A 15,414-nucleotide genomic window follows, 5' to 3' on the forward strand; every position below is an offset into this window, starting at 1 on the left:
ACCCAAACGCTGTGACCTTGCGCCAAATGTTTTTATTGGTTTATTAAGTACAAACAGGCGAGTTATGAAAAATTGAGTGTGAGGGATTTGTTCACTTCATGCAAAAAGATTTTGGAATGGCTACCTGTAGTAGTGTTTAGTCCACTGTCTATAATAGCCTAATTTAGAGATCACTTTTTTTTAAACGACAACCGACATCTTTGATCGTTTAACGTTGATACGATCAACCATCGGTCAACCGGTCATCGGTTAACATCCCTATGCTGCCACCACCATACTTCTTTGTAGGGATGGTATTGGCCAGGGGAAGAGCGGTGCCTGGTTTCCTTCAAAAATGATGCTTGCCATTCAGGCCAAAGAGTTTTGTTTCTCATGGTCTGAGAGTCCTTCAGGTGCCTTTTGGCAAACTCCCGGCAGGCTGTCATGTGCCTTTTACTGAGGAGTTCAGTCTGACCACTGGACTGCTGCGGAGATGGTTGCTCTTCTGGAAGGTTCTCCTCTCTCCACAGTGAAATGCTGCAGCTCTGTCATAGTGACCATTGGGTTCTTGGTCCCTCCCTGACTAACGCCCTTCTCCCCAATCACTCAGTTTGGCCAGGCAGCCAGCTCTAGGAAGGGTCCTAGTGATTCCAAATTTCTTCCATTTATGGATAATGGAGGCCACTGTGCTCACTGGAACCATCATTGCTGCAGACATTTTTCTGTACCCTTCCCCAGATCTGTGCCTCAATACAACCCAGTTTTGCAGGTCTACAGACAATAACTTGGACTTTATGGCTTGGTTTGTTCTCTGACATGCACTATTATCTCTGGAACCTTATATAGACGTGTGTGCCTTTCCAAATCATGTCCAGTCAGCTGACTTTAACACAGGTGGACTCCAATCAAGTTGTAGAAACATCTCAAGGATGATCAGTGGAAACAGGAGCACCTGAGCTCAATTTTGAGTGTCATGGTACAATATACTTATTTTGTAACATATATTATATTGCAAAACATTTTTGCTGCTATTGAGGTGGGATACGGGTAAGGTTAGGGACAGTTTTGGTGGTATGGGTAAGTTTAAGTGTTGGTTTACGGGGTAAGAGATGGGTAAACAGCTTAATTATAAATGTAAGTACAGAAATTAATTACATGCAGATTTTTTTTACAGAATATTAATTACAAGTCCAATGTAAAAACATGTATTTACACAATAAGTGCATTGTATCAAATTATTAATTTAAATGTAAGTGCATAGTAGTTTAGGCCACCTAATAAAAAGTTGGACCAAATAATAAATTTAATCCCTTTTGGAATAAGGCTGTAAAATAACATACACTGTTATCGCAAATTTTGGCCAAATTGTGCAGCCTTACAAACAAGCATAATTACTAGCATCCTTAAAATGCGTTTTAAATCACATTTTTCATTGGAAAAATAGCTGTTAGATTTCCCTCCTCAAAGTGTGTAGCTCTACTTAAAAGCTTAAAAAAAGTGGAATGAGTTTTCATCTCTAATGAGTGTATATTATTTTACAAATTATTTGTCAAAAACATTCAGCAGAGCTATATCTCATTGTGATTATTGGTTTCTCTCTCTTATAGTAATGAGTTGTGAAGCAGCTACACAGACAGAATTAGGCCCCGGTCCGGCATCAGTGAGTGGAACAGAGCATGGGACGGTTACACTACGACGGGGCCGTGGCAAACGGAAGCCACGTCCCAACTCCATGGTGGACTACCAGAACTATAGAGACACAAAACTGCTGGTGGCACGTTTTCTGGAGCAATCCTCATGCAGCTTGACCCCGGAGGTACAGGAGCTGGTCAACAGCATCAAAACCGTGCTGCGCTCTGATGAGGAACACATGGAGGAGGCTGTCCGCTGTGCCAGCTTCATCGATCAGGTAAGATACATGGCATTAAAAATGCATAGAATTGCGTATTGCTAAAAATATTTAGCTTTAGTGTTCGAGTGAGTGATTTGAGTTTCAAGTGAGTGAACTTGAGTTCAACTTTTTACATTTTAAAGAGATAAAAGGGATAGTTTCTCCCAAAAATAAAAATTCTGTTATCATTTACTCACCCTCAAGTTGTTCCAAACCTGTATGAATTTCTTTATTCAACTGAACATAAAACAAGATATTTTTAAGAATATGAGTAACCAAACAGTTGATGGGCCCCATTTGACTTTAATAGTGTGAAAAAACAACACCTATGGAAATCAATGGCACCGTCACCTGCTGAGAAAATGATTACAGAATTTTCACTTTTGGGAGAAGCTATCCCTTTCATTTTGATCGAAACTATGCCTTAACCCTGTAAAGCTTAACATTATAAATAATTAGGGCTGTAACAAATTTGAATTTATTCAAATTAACGCATTTAATACACTTGACCCATCCCGGACCTTACTTGTCACCATTTTCATACAGTTGATTGATGAAGAATTTGATGCAGGGCAACTCATTGTATGATATATAATGCGGTTAGAATGTCCCTGAAATATAAGATATGGGGCAAAAATTGCCATTTTAGTGTCAGGGCATTTTTACACTGGGCACGTTTGTTGTGGTCCCCGTCTGAGCATGACTGTTCACGCCGCTGCCATCCACGAATACACAACTAAATACATCGTCATCTGATAAAACGCATGCACAGGTTACTTTTCTTGCACACCCGAGTCTGTGTTGCTTTCACATTCACATGAATCGCGGCACATTTCGAGCGCAAGTTGCGCAACTGAACTCAGACCACCTCCTTTCAGGCAGTCTCTGATTAGGTTGCCCTGAGCTCAGCTAACCCGGGTCCGCATGACAGCTTTCACATTATCAATTTTTCATGTGAACTGTCTGTGCCTCGTTTATAACTAAAGTGACTGTGAAAATGCCCTTTCATTTAAAGTAAAATAAAAGACGAGTATAAAGACAATTTAAAGCATAAAGACAAGGCAGAACTGTTTGTCTCCAACTCTGAGCTATACACAGAGGCGTTTTGTTTCTGAATCTGTATTTTTATTGAATCGAGTGAACCAGTTGTTCTCAATGGACCATTTACATTTGCCATTTTCATAAAGAGAGCCATTTACTTTACTCCTGAATAAATCAGGCATGTAAACGAATCAAATGAATGAATGAATGAATGAATGAATGAATGAATGAATGAATGAATGAATGAATGAATGAATGAATGAATGAATGAATGAACGAACGAACGAATGAATGAATGAATGAATTACCCCACTAGACAGTTATTACCACCTTCTGGCAGTTTTAGTTTCTTATTTAGAGTAGGCTATAATTTCATTAAAAATGATTTCATATTTCTATATTAACAAACATTAATAGTGCTATAGTGCTAGTGCTAAAATTTAGTATTTTTGTTAATGGAACAATTTATTGAACCTTTAGACAATTGTTTTAATGCATCTGTTGCATGTAAAATGTTGTTGTTGTTGTTATGATTATAATTTGATACAGGCTATTTGGTTTATATAATATAGGAAAAAATGGAACTCATACTCGAGCAAGGGAAACGATTTTATTCAGAGGCCCAAAATGAGCAAAACTATGCAATTTGGTACAATTGCTAATATATTTATTTAGTCAAAAAGTAAGATGAAATTCTTATTTTAAATGCATCATTATATTTAAACTGCAAACACATAAGGAGAGTCTCTGCATTAAAGACACACATGGTAGATCAACGAGCAGCTACATTTCTCTCCCATACGGTAGGAGATTAAACTGAATGTAGAGGATTTGAACTGTGACGAATCTGACGATGATGAACAGGGCAGATAAACGGTGACGGGATGCACGTAACTAAGCGACAGAGTCCGTTAAAGATGGCGAAGTAGTATGTCCCGAAGCTTGCATTCTTTTCTGCTACACACTCAAAAGTATATACTTTTTCTTCACAAAAAGAGTACTGTGGTGTGACAGGCAGCGGGGCGAGGGACCGCGAGAGCGGGCCGGTGATACGTTCATGAGTGCCAGCTGCGTGGCACACCGGTCTCGTCTCGCGGCCATGTGACGGGAGCATATATAAGGAGGAGCAAGAGCTGCGGAAGAAGAGAGAGGACCAGGCCTGGAGTTTATGTTTAGTTTTGTTTATGTGTTTGTGGGCAGTCGTCCGTGAGGGGCTGCCCGCGGTTTTACTTTCATTTTGTTTATTTCTTTTGAATAAAGTTTGTTGAACGTTCGCCGGTTCCCGCCTCCTTCCTTCCCATGAACGAACTTCATTACATTGGTGCCGAAACCCGGGAGGAAGGAGGGACGCGCTGTCGGAGAGCCCTCGCTGCTGAGGGGGTTCGCGGTGCCGAGGAGTTCGGGCAGCGCGGATGAAGAAAGACCGCGAGTGACTGCCCGAGGCGGTGGTGCTGGAGCGAGTGAAGACCGGTGGGACGGAGAGCTCGCTGCCGTGCCCCTGGGTCGAGGTGGGGTGGCGGCCGTCCTGGAGGGAGCGGAGGAGTTGCCGGCGTTCGCCGTGGGCCGGAGCCTGCTGCCATCCGCCGGAACGGGGAGGAGCAGGGAACCCGGAGCTCGCTGCCGACTGCCCTCAATAGGAGGAGCCACCGCCGGCCGCCAGGGGGCGGAGGAGGATCGGGCCGTCCACCGGGCGTCCAGCACCATCGCATAGCACCGCGAGGAAGAGCCTCTCGGCTGGTGAGGACCGAGCGGCAGTGTGTCGGGGAACCGGACCAGAATTTTTTTTTTTTCTCTTTCTTTCTTTTTTCCCTCTCTCCCCTCTCTCGTCCGCGGGCTCCGTGGGCTCCTCGTGCTCCCGTCTACATTTCTCTCGCCTCTCTGTCCTTACCCCCAGGTGCCGCGGCCGCCGTGATCGGCCCCCCCGGGAGAGGGGGGGGGGGGGGAGTAGAGCGCAGTCTCGGGAGTGCCCCCCGGCCTGCGAGGGGCGATGGGGGTATGTGGTGTGACAGGCAGCGGGGCGAGGGACCGCGAGAGCGGGCCGGTGATACGTTCATGAGTGCCAGCTGCGTGGCACACCGGTCTCGTCTCGCGGCCATGTGACGGGAGCATATATAAGGAGGAGCAAGAGCTGCGGAAGAAGAGAGAGGACCAGGCCTGGAGTTTATGTTTAGTTTTGTTTATGTGTTTGTGGGCAGTCGTCCGTGAGGGGCTGCCCGCGGTTTTACTTTCATTTTGTTTATTTCTTTTGAATAAAGTTTGTTGAACGTTCGCCGGTTCCCGCCTCCTTCCTTCCCATGAACGAACTTCATTACAAGTACATACTTTTAGGACGTAGTATAAGTAGGCGAATTGGGACGCAGCAGAAGTGTATGTAAACTTGTGGCCAAAACTGGTACTGCAATGGTGTATCCCCTCTCCCCTTCCCCCTGCCTTGATGTTGCCAGATAGGCTGCAGGATCCAGCAGGAACGTTTGTAGCTGCAGCTGTGGTAACTAGAGCAGATCTGGCAACCCGGATGCCGTAACACAACTGACTTAGTTATTGGTCGATAGGTGGAGGGTGGAGCTTCAGGACAAAACATCAACATCAGTTGAGGGCTGCAAAAACAACTTTTAAATAAATAAAAATATCCCGGCCAGACTACTGTTGTCAGTGATATAAGTATTTGAAATTAACATGATTTCTTAATGTCTAGTGACATATCAGGCCATTTATGATTAATTGAAATAAATTTCTTACATACAGTTCTTTTAACTATGACTTTTGCCTCAATAAACTCCTAATTTACTGCTTATTAATAGTTAGTAAGGTAGTTTTTGTAGCACTTAAGTTTAGGTATTGGGTAGGATTAAGGGATATAGAATAAGGCATTATACCATGGTCTGTTTAAATATTAGATTCTGATTGGCTGGAAGGTGTGCAGTAAAAAAAAAAGGTGTGCAGGTGTGCGTTTAATGCACAGGTAGTTCCAGTCAGTTTGATTACAGTTCGAAATTAATCCGCCACTATAAACACTGGTAACCATAGTAACACAGTTACGCTTAAGTTACGCTTGCAAACAGAGTGACACAGTGGCAGTTTCAGCCACAGATATGCATACGTATAACGTTACCTATGGCAACATTAAGTGACATGAGACATGACGTGACACACAGAGGCCAATGGCACATATGTCTCTATGCGCAGATATTTATAGGTTGACGCGGGGTTTATTTCACACTAGGCTACATAATGATGATTCGTTCAAATAAAGATTGCCTCGTCACTGCAGTGTTGCCTGTCATTCATAAATCATTTTAATAAATCCATTAAATAATCATTAAGTTATGTTCGATATGCTTAAGCAACGAGGGGATCTTAAGACTGACATAGAGATCACGAACGTCTCTCTCTCTCTCTGTCTGTCTCTCTCTCTCTTTCTCTCTCTGATCTTTCTCTTTCAGTTCTGTCTCTCTCTTTTAATAATGAATTTAAATAAATGTGGTAATTTGTTCATATAAAAACATTTTGATGGCTCTATTTAAAGCGACGGTGTGCTAACTAACGAGACGTAAGAAAACAACCGTCGTTTTAGCCCGTCTCCTAAAAAACATCAGTTACAGCTTTAACTTGTTTTTAACTTGGCAAATAACCATGGTATAAGCGGGATAATCCACGGCTAGCCATGCATTAAAGGATTTTAATGCACAGGGTAGAGGCAAAAAACCGCCCGAAGTGAAGCGAATTAATGCCTCTAGGTCGTGCATTAAAATCCTTTAATGCATGGCCGTGGATTATCCCTTACTTATTATGTGCTTTATACTAATAAACAGCCAATATCGTAAAATGCATGCTCATAAGCAACTATTTAATATTTAATAACTGAACCTTAAAATAAAGTGTTACCAAAACTTTTTAATAGCAATGTTTTGGCCTCATGACCTTGAATCAGGCATTTTTGGATCTGGTTATCCTTAGTCCTACGCACCTATCTATTATCAACAGGTGTGCGATGGTAATTGTGTGTGTTTACTTCATAAAAATCGGTAAAGTTTTCACAGCAAAATGACAACCTGATGGGGGATGTTTTCACAGTTGTATTAAAATGACCGCTACTTACTAAAAAAAGTACAAACTATCAAACAGATGAGTAGATTTGTAACTTCTTTGTGACTTTCAGCACTGTTTTGATTTAGAAATTTGCATATCAAATATAACAGGCTTTATAAGATGAATATCCTGTTCAGCCATTTTTGTTCCTATAATTTCCTGTCCTCTCAGAGATCATTTTCATTCATGTTTCCAGGCCATCACAGTTTCAGAGGTTGCCCCAGCTCAATCCACCCTCCTCGGACAGGTGCAGACGGAGCTCACCTCCAATACGCTGCCGCTGCGCAAACGGCCAGGCATCCTTCACCTGCGCAGCTGTGGCGATCTCAGCTCCTTCACCTGGGCACAGCTGCAGACGGGGCCAGAGCGCAGGACAGGCACCCATTCCCGAACTAATTCCAGGATGGGCTCTCGGGCAGGATCCCGCCGCCTGGAACAGGAACGCCCACACAGCCTTATAGGAGTCTTCCGAGAAACCGTCCTCTGAGCGGCGTCTCTCACGGACTGGATAAGCGTGGAAAGCGTGGAAACAGACTCTGTCCCAGTCGGGTGAAGGTATAGCGAACACCACATGACGGAAGCCAAGCTTTGAATAGAGTACAGATGATTTCACTTCATTTTTAAACCATATCTGTTTTTGTTGTCAGTGTGAATACTGAATATTATTCATTTTTAATTTTACAGTTGGAATTCTAGCTGTTGCTTGTTTAAATTTTTTTCACATTATTATAATAATACACTGGGAAAAGGAACAATGTTTATTTACAAAATGTCCATGTTACTTATTTAAAAATGATGTAAAACATTTAAAAATGTATTAAAAAATACAATATGAATAACCATTATACAGTATTGAGAGAAACATTCAAATGCTATATTTAGCTTATGTGATGTGGAGAATTACTCATTGCTGATTAAATCAGCATATTGTGAGGATGAATTTGTAACTTTTTTATTTTATTACATTTTTACACAATATTGGACAATATTATTTCAATCACACTTTAGTTTAGGGTCCAGTTTTTATTATTAACTGTTTTTTGCCTCAATAAACTCCTAGTTGCTACTTATTAACAGTTATTAAGGAAGTTGTGAAGTTTAGGCATGGGGTATGATTAAGGGATGTAGAATATTGTCATGCATAATAATCCATTAATATGTGCTTTACACAAAGTGCCAATAAAAGCTAATATCCAAGTAATAAATGCATGCTTATAAGCAACCAGTTAATAGTAAGAATCGGACCCTAAAATGAAGTGCTTTCATTATTTCTCACAAGATGTTCTTAAGAAATGTATTGTTTATTATTACTGAATATGAGGAGGCTCATCTGAATTTTATGGGTGAAAAATACTATCCAAATCCCCCCTGAATTAAACAAATTTAAAATCTGACTGTTGTCTTGTTTTTTTTGTTTCAATTGACATTTCAAACGTGTAGGATAAACTTCGGTTACACTTTATTTTAAGGGGGCGTAGATGCATTGTACTTACTCAAGTACTGAATAATATTAATTAACTTACTTAACTTATGTGCTTACTATAGAGTTAGGGTTATTTTCTTGTAATTATGCATAATTTACTATTATTACTATAGTAAGTACACGTACACTGTAATTTGTTTGTTGTTTTTAACTTTAAGTAACCTAGTTGCCTTAAAATTGTGAGTTTATTGAAATTAAAAATTTGAGTTGATACAATGAAGGAAATTTGTTTAATAAATAGAAACTCAAAATATTATTGTATCTGAACCACATAAAAAATTTGATAAACCACGAAAATAGCACTATTTGGCATGTTTCACTGCATCATCACAAATAAAACACACACAATTACCCAATATACAAAATCTTTTAATCATATTTTAATAAAGGTTGTCGAATCTCAATTTTTCATTGTATTAACTCAAATTTTTAATTTCAATGAACTCAAAATTTTAAGGCAACCAGGTAACTTTTGGCAAACAGTGTAGTAACATGTAACTACATCACCTTAAAATAAGCACTGCAAAAAATGTTTTTCTTACTTAGTATTTTTGTCCTGTTTCTAGTCCAAACATCTAAATATTCTTACATTAAGAAGTATTTACTAGACAAGCAAAAGTAATTGTCTTGTTTTGGGGAAAAGTTTTTGCATAAAAATAAGCAAAATAATCTGCCAGTGGGGTAAGCATTTTGCTTAAAAATTCTTAATTTTGAGTTATTTTTCCCCAAAACAAGACAATAATTTTTTACTTATTGTCTAGTAAATGTTTCTTAATGTAAGAATATTTAGAAATTTTGACTAGAAACAAGACAAAAATACTAAGTAAAAAAAGCATTTTTGCAGTGAGGTGTTACCTAAACGTCTCGAATTATACGCTACTGTTCAGAAGTTTAGGGTCAGTAAGATTTTTTTTTATTATTAATAATTAATGCTTTTATTCAGTAAGGATGCATAAAGAGATCAAAAGTGACAGTAAAGACATTTATAGTGAAAAAGTTTTACATTTCAAATGAATTAAATATAATTTGTTCTTTTGAACGTTCTATTCATCAAAAATATATATATTTCATAAAAATATTAAACGGCACTAATGTTTCAAACACTGATAACAATAAGAAAAGACCATTTAAAATAAGAATTTCTTGAGCACCAAAAATCAGCATATTAGAATGATTTCTAAAGGATCATGTGCCACTGAAGACTGGAGTAGTGATGCTGAAAATTCAGCTTTGCATCAAAGGAATATAATTAAAAAAAAATCACTATTACTATTTTTACTGTATTTGTAATTAGATAAATGCAGTTTTAGTGAGCATAAGAGCATGAAAAATCAGTAACACTATTTTATTGTCCTTGGTACAGTAAATTGTGTATAATTACATGCAACTAACTAGTAAATACATGACATAGTTGATCATTATTACTCTGTACTAAAATATATAACTACACTGTAACAACGACGCCTTAAAATAAAGACTAACCCAAAAAATCTTCCAATCTATTGAGCAGTATAGTGTGTATTTTAGCACACTCTCTTGTTTGGGGTAAATACACAACAGCTACCATTTTGGGACGATGACCAGGACCAGTAAGTGAAAATCATGCTGAGCGTGTGCGAGATGAAAGAGACATTCTAGTGATGTACGCTCTCAGTAGTTGGTTTAATGTTGCAAATACTGTTACAAACATTCCTGCTATGGTAAAGGAATGTGTCTAAATAGTTCAATCACAGAGAAGCTAGCAAATAAATAAACATTGCTATTGCTTTACAGAAAGTGTGTTTTTACTTTTAGACAATGACAAACATATAATTGTAATTACATTCAGAGCAAGTGCATTATAAATACTAATCAAACCCACAGTTTCTTTTCTACTTCAGTTCTTCTAACCGCACGTACTGCCGAGGCCTTGCGTTCTACAGTCTTGAGGTGGGAATCTGTTGAATCCGTCCAATACTCTGCACATCCCGGGTTACATATGTACACTGATATTTCATACCTGGTGTCATTAATAACACATTGAGCCCCTTGTTTTGCTTCTCCATCATTATATAAATTAAATCCATCACTCATTAAAGCTTGTACATTATTCTGAGGCAGAAGTCTGGGGCATTGGGTTAACATTACAGCCCAAAACATATCCGTCTTAACAGCTGAAGTGACTAGCACTGTCACTCTTGCTTCTCAGTATAAAACTGCACAGTCTTTTACAATAAACATGGGGGGAAAAAATGCTATGGTGGTAGCAGATCAATTGTGGCAAAAGTTATGCAGCCTGTGGATTTAAATCATGACATGATGATGCCCCTTAAAAACAAATCTTAAATAGTAGCACATTGGTGTCAAAGACTTCTGCACAGTTCATTATTGTACACATGGTATATAGTCGTTGGATATACTGTATATATTACGCTATATGTAAATAAATATAATATATATATGAAAGTGTCTAGCTGGTTTTATTTGATGAAGAAGTCATTTGTAATCACACATCACACTCACGACAAGAATAAATAGCAATGCATACAAAAAGATCATGCTTCACATAAAGCAAAAAAAACAAAACATGAGGCCCTTCCTCAGTGTTAATGACTTTTGATTCAGTTAGTAAAAGAATACAGTGCTGATGAGGTCAGAATGGGGGTGAAGTTCACATTTTAAGCAACGGGAAGTACCTTTTCTTCAGCGGCACAATTAACATCTGTATCGATACAGATTCAACACTGCAGAAATGTCATCATATTGTGAAATAATCTACATTGCTATCAATCGTTTGATCACTTTTCAAATGTGTGCGTTCTCAAAAGAATCCCAGGCAACGCGCAAGTACACTTGATGGTAAAATAGGGGGAGAGTGGTTAATAATTCATTGCAATAAGCTTCTCATGAGACATTTTCTGCTTGCTTTTTCTTCAAATGCAAAATCACATACGCAGTGATATTTACCAGACTTCAGACGGTCTCTAATAATTAATAATGATGTGCCAAAGCATGCTAAGGTTCTTACACAGATGGTACTATATTGTTTGTCAGAGAGGGCAAACAGTCAGTTTTCTATCGGTTTATGTTGAGATGCTCTATACTAAAACAGTATGGATACTGGTATCCAAATTAGAGTCATACACACTTGCGAATCCAGCTCAAATGTACCAGGCCGAAGCTTTCTAAGAGTGAATACAGTTATGTTAAGACACATTCTGTTCTTAAGTGGAAAAAGAACACTGAGTGAAAAAGTAGCACGCATGAATTAAACATTAAGTTAATAAAAAAAGACATTAATGAAAAAACCCATCCTGAAAATGTCAAACTTTTTTTCAAGTATAAATGTTTAAAAGAAAACGCTACCAATATGGGCATATTTCATTTGCATTATTTCATTTACAGATGCTTATTAAGACAAAAAGGAAGGTTTTCTGTGCGTAAAAATAAGGAATGCAGTCATAACAACAAAAAATATATTGCACATCAATGTAAAAAAAAGCAGTAAAACAACACAACGGTTAATTTTAGTATGCTTCCCCCTGACTGTAATATGTGTATGTATATTTAAAGAGGTTGTCCAAAACGTGTCCCATTCAAGCAATCTTAATTATTCTCAAATCTTCAAATGCACCTCCATATATTTCCAAAACACTGTCTTTTCTTTTTTTGTTCATAATATGGCATTATCATTCTGTAAGGCATTTTATCCACAATTTCCATGTTCTACTATATATACTCTTAAGTGTACTAGACATTCCCATCGAATTATCCACCACGGATGAACCAAAAAGGTAATTGTCATTTTGATAGGAACTGTGTTTAAAAAAAACCTTTTCGCATGACTCGATGGTTTGGTCCATGTCTAAGCAAACAGGATGCAGAATTTGAATTTTGGGTTTCATGTTTTTTTTTAAAATCAATTACTATTTTTAGAAACATTAAATAACATTAATAATGTTGAAATATGTGTTGAAATGTATAAGTATTTCACTATATTTAATATATTAACTTTAATTTTATGGAACATCATTGAAAAACACTTAATTTCCCAGAGTGCTCTAGTTTGCTTACAACAGTATCCAGTCAAAAGATGTTAATATTAACAAGTTGTCAAAGTACATTTTGTAGCGCTATATGGCAAAATTACAATTTTGGTGGCTGTGTTAAAGCGATAGTTCACCCAAAAAAGAAAATTCAGGCATCATTTACTTACCCTTAAGTTGTTCCAAACCTGTATGAATGTCTTTGTTCTGCTGAACACAAAGGAAGATATTTAGAATAATTTTTGTATCCAACCATTCACTACTATAGTATTTGTCCCCCCCATTATGGTAGTCAATGGCTGCTGAGATCTGCTTGGTTACAAACATTTGTCCAAATATCTTCTTTTGTGTTCAGCAGAACAAATACATTCATATTGGTTTTGAATTTTTTTTACTAAATAGCAAAAAAATTGCCCCCTTAACCGAAAGTTTAATCAGTTAAGAAAACCACATTCTACATATCAGGAAATATTTAGACATAATTTATTTAGTAACTGCTTAATGCCTTTGAATTTGCAATTCAGTACATTTATTTTCCTATCATTCCCATTCAAATTCAACATCCTGAAAAGTTCTGACCAATTCAACTCAAACTCCATTTCATGAATTAAAAGAATCAGTTTGCTATTTTTCACCCTATTCCTCAGACTAACAGCTGCCCTTAAATTAAAGGTGGAATTAAAACACTTGATGGCCGCCAAGCTCGGATAAACAGCAAAAAAGAATGGTAAGGCAAACTCCTCTTTGTACACCTAATGCTCAGATCACACAAGTATACTTTTGTCACCCACAAACCACTGCTTGTGTGTGTGTGTGTGTGTGTGTGTGTGTGTGTGTGTATCTGGTTTCATGTTGTGATGGGACTCTTTAAATATTTCTCACACTCTCTCTCTGCTTCATTCCAGTGCACACAGAGAGAGGAATGACACAGCACTCACAGACAACAGAAAAGAACAGATGAAGAGCTCAGGGGAGGCAGTGAAGTCATGGAGAGCCATGTTGAGCAGAGCTTCAGTGGATTCAATCACACAGTCACCAGTCCACAGGCCTGACACTTTCACATCAAGATTAAGGTTATATCTGGTGACAACGGGGCAGGAGGCTTGAGAAAGCGTTGTAGCTTTAGATGTAAACAGGTTGCTCCTGGGCTGTTAACAAGCGGTACATGGCAGCCGGCATAGTCTTCATGTGAATCTGTTTAGAATGGGGCAAAACGTGACAGTTCAATTGCACACAAGTGACCGCAAAAAGCATTTGAACACTCAAACCAAGCGTGAAAATTCATTAGTGTGAATTAGTGGTAAACGATATGACCGAAAACGTATTGCACAATTTTATTTCACAATAACAATACATATTACAATATAGTTTTTTTCTATTTCATTTTTGTTAATAAATTACAAACAATGAACTTTAAAAGTGCACTATGTAACTTTTTCCGTCTTCTGGAGGGCGCCTATTCAAAACAAAGGCATAGTTTGATGACGCCAAATTTAAGCTCAGAATCTTGAGGCATGTGTTTTTCACCTCACAGCCGGTAAAAAAGAATCGGGATAGGACTCGGGCAGAAATCAAGTTCATTGATGCTGTTATTAAAGTTACTGTAATTACGAAGCAGAGCAGGACCGAGTGCTGTGGGAGCTGAGCACGGCCGCTGGAGCGATTGTTAGTTAGATAAACGTAACGAATGCCTTACATGCAGCGGAACTTTTATTAAGCCACAGTCGCGGGCACCATTTCCACTTTTCCGGTCATGAGTATGAGGTAACGCAGCTCTGTTTATCATACTAGATACATTGAGTGTGTTGAAAATCATGTTATGACGTTATGTTCGCTCAGCGGCAAAATTATTCGGGCCCCTTTACTTTCAGTGCAGCAAACTCTCTCTAGAAGTTCAGTGAGGATCTCTGAATGATCCAATGTTGACCTAAATGACTAATGATGATAAATAGAATCCACTTGTGTGTAATCAAGTCTCCGTATAAATGCACCTGCACTGTGATAGTCTCAGAGGACCGTTTAAAACGCAGAGAGCATCATGAAGAACAAGGAACACACCAGGCAGGTCCGAGATACTGTTGTGGAGAAGTTTAAAGCCGGATTTGGATACAAAAAGATTTCCCAAGCTTTAAACATCCCAAGGAGCACTGTGCCAGTGATAATATTGAAATGGAAGGAGTATCAGACCACTGCAAATCTACCAAGACCTGGCCGTCCCTCTAAACTTTCAGCTCATACAAGGAGAAGACTGATCAGAGATGCAGCCAAGAGGCCCATGATCATTCTGGATCAACTGCAGAGATCTGCAGCTGAGGTGGGAGACTCTGTCCATAGGACAACAATCAGTCGTATACTGCACAAATCTGACCTTTATGGAAGAGTGGCAAGAAGAAAGCCATTTCTTAAAGATATCCATAAAAAGTGTCGTTTAAAGTTTGCCACAAGCCACCTGGGAGACACACCAAACATGTGGAAAAAGGTGCTCTGGTCAGGTGAAACCAAAATTGAACTTTTAGGCAACAATGCAAAACGTTATGTTTGGCGTAAATGCAACACAGCTCATCACCCTGAACACACCATCCCCACTGTCAAACATGGTGGTGGCACCATCATGGTTTGGGCCTGCCTTTCTTCAGCAGGGACAGGGAAGATGGTTAAAATTGATGGGAAGATGGATGGAGCCAAATACAGGACCATTCTGGAAGAAAACCTGATGGAGTCTGCAAAAGACCTGAGACTGGGATGGAGATTTGTCTTCCAACAAGACAATGATCCAAAACATAAAGCAAAATCTACAATGGAATGGTTTAAAAATAAACATATCCAGGTGTTAGAATGACCAAGTCAAAGTCCAGACCTGAATCCAATCGAGAATCTGTGAAAAGAACTGAAAACTGCTGTTCACA

General features: G+C 38.7%; 2 protein-coding genes across 6 annotated transcripts in view; one reads left to right on the forward strand and one right to left on the reverse strand.

Annotated features, from left to right (window-relative positions):
* The window catches only part of fam189a2 (family with sequence similarity 189 member A2), a 31,369-nt gene extending 22,975 nt beyond the window's left edge, over positions 1-8,394 (forward strand). Inside the window, exons 10-11 of the mRNA XM_067438143.1 lie at positions 1,587-1,888; positions 7,197-8,394. Coding sequence (XP_067294244.1) covers positions 1,587-1,888; positions 7,197-7,487 — 593 coding nt within the window. The 3' untranslated portion in view covers positions 7,488-8,394. The remainder of the gene's footprint in view (positions 1-1,586; positions 1,889-7,196) is intronic.
* A 1,732-nt stretch (positions 8,395-10,126) lies between these two features.
* apba1a (amyloid beta (A4) precursor protein-binding, family A, member 1a) overlaps positions 10,127-15,414 on the reverse strand; it is a 108,099-nt gene continuing 102,811 nt past the window's right edge. For all 5 annotated transcript variants that reach the window (XM_067438145.1, XM_067438146.1, XM_067438147.1 and 2 more), the window contains one exon: positions 10,127-13,702. In XM_067438145.1, the coding sequence (XP_067294246.1) occupies positions 13,631-13,702 (72 nt within the window). In that variant the 3' untranslated portion in view covers positions 10,127-13,630. The remainder of the gene's footprint in view (positions 13,703-15,414) is intronic.

This window comes from Pseudorasbora parva, chromosome 3 (assembly GCF_024679245.1).
Source record: "Pseudorasbora parva isolate DD20220531a chromosome 3, ASM2467924v1, whole genome shotgun sequence".
In the NCBI taxonomy this organism is placed as follows: Eukaryota; Metazoa; Chordata; class Actinopteri; order Cypriniformes; family Gobionidae; genus Pseudorasbora; species Pseudorasbora parva.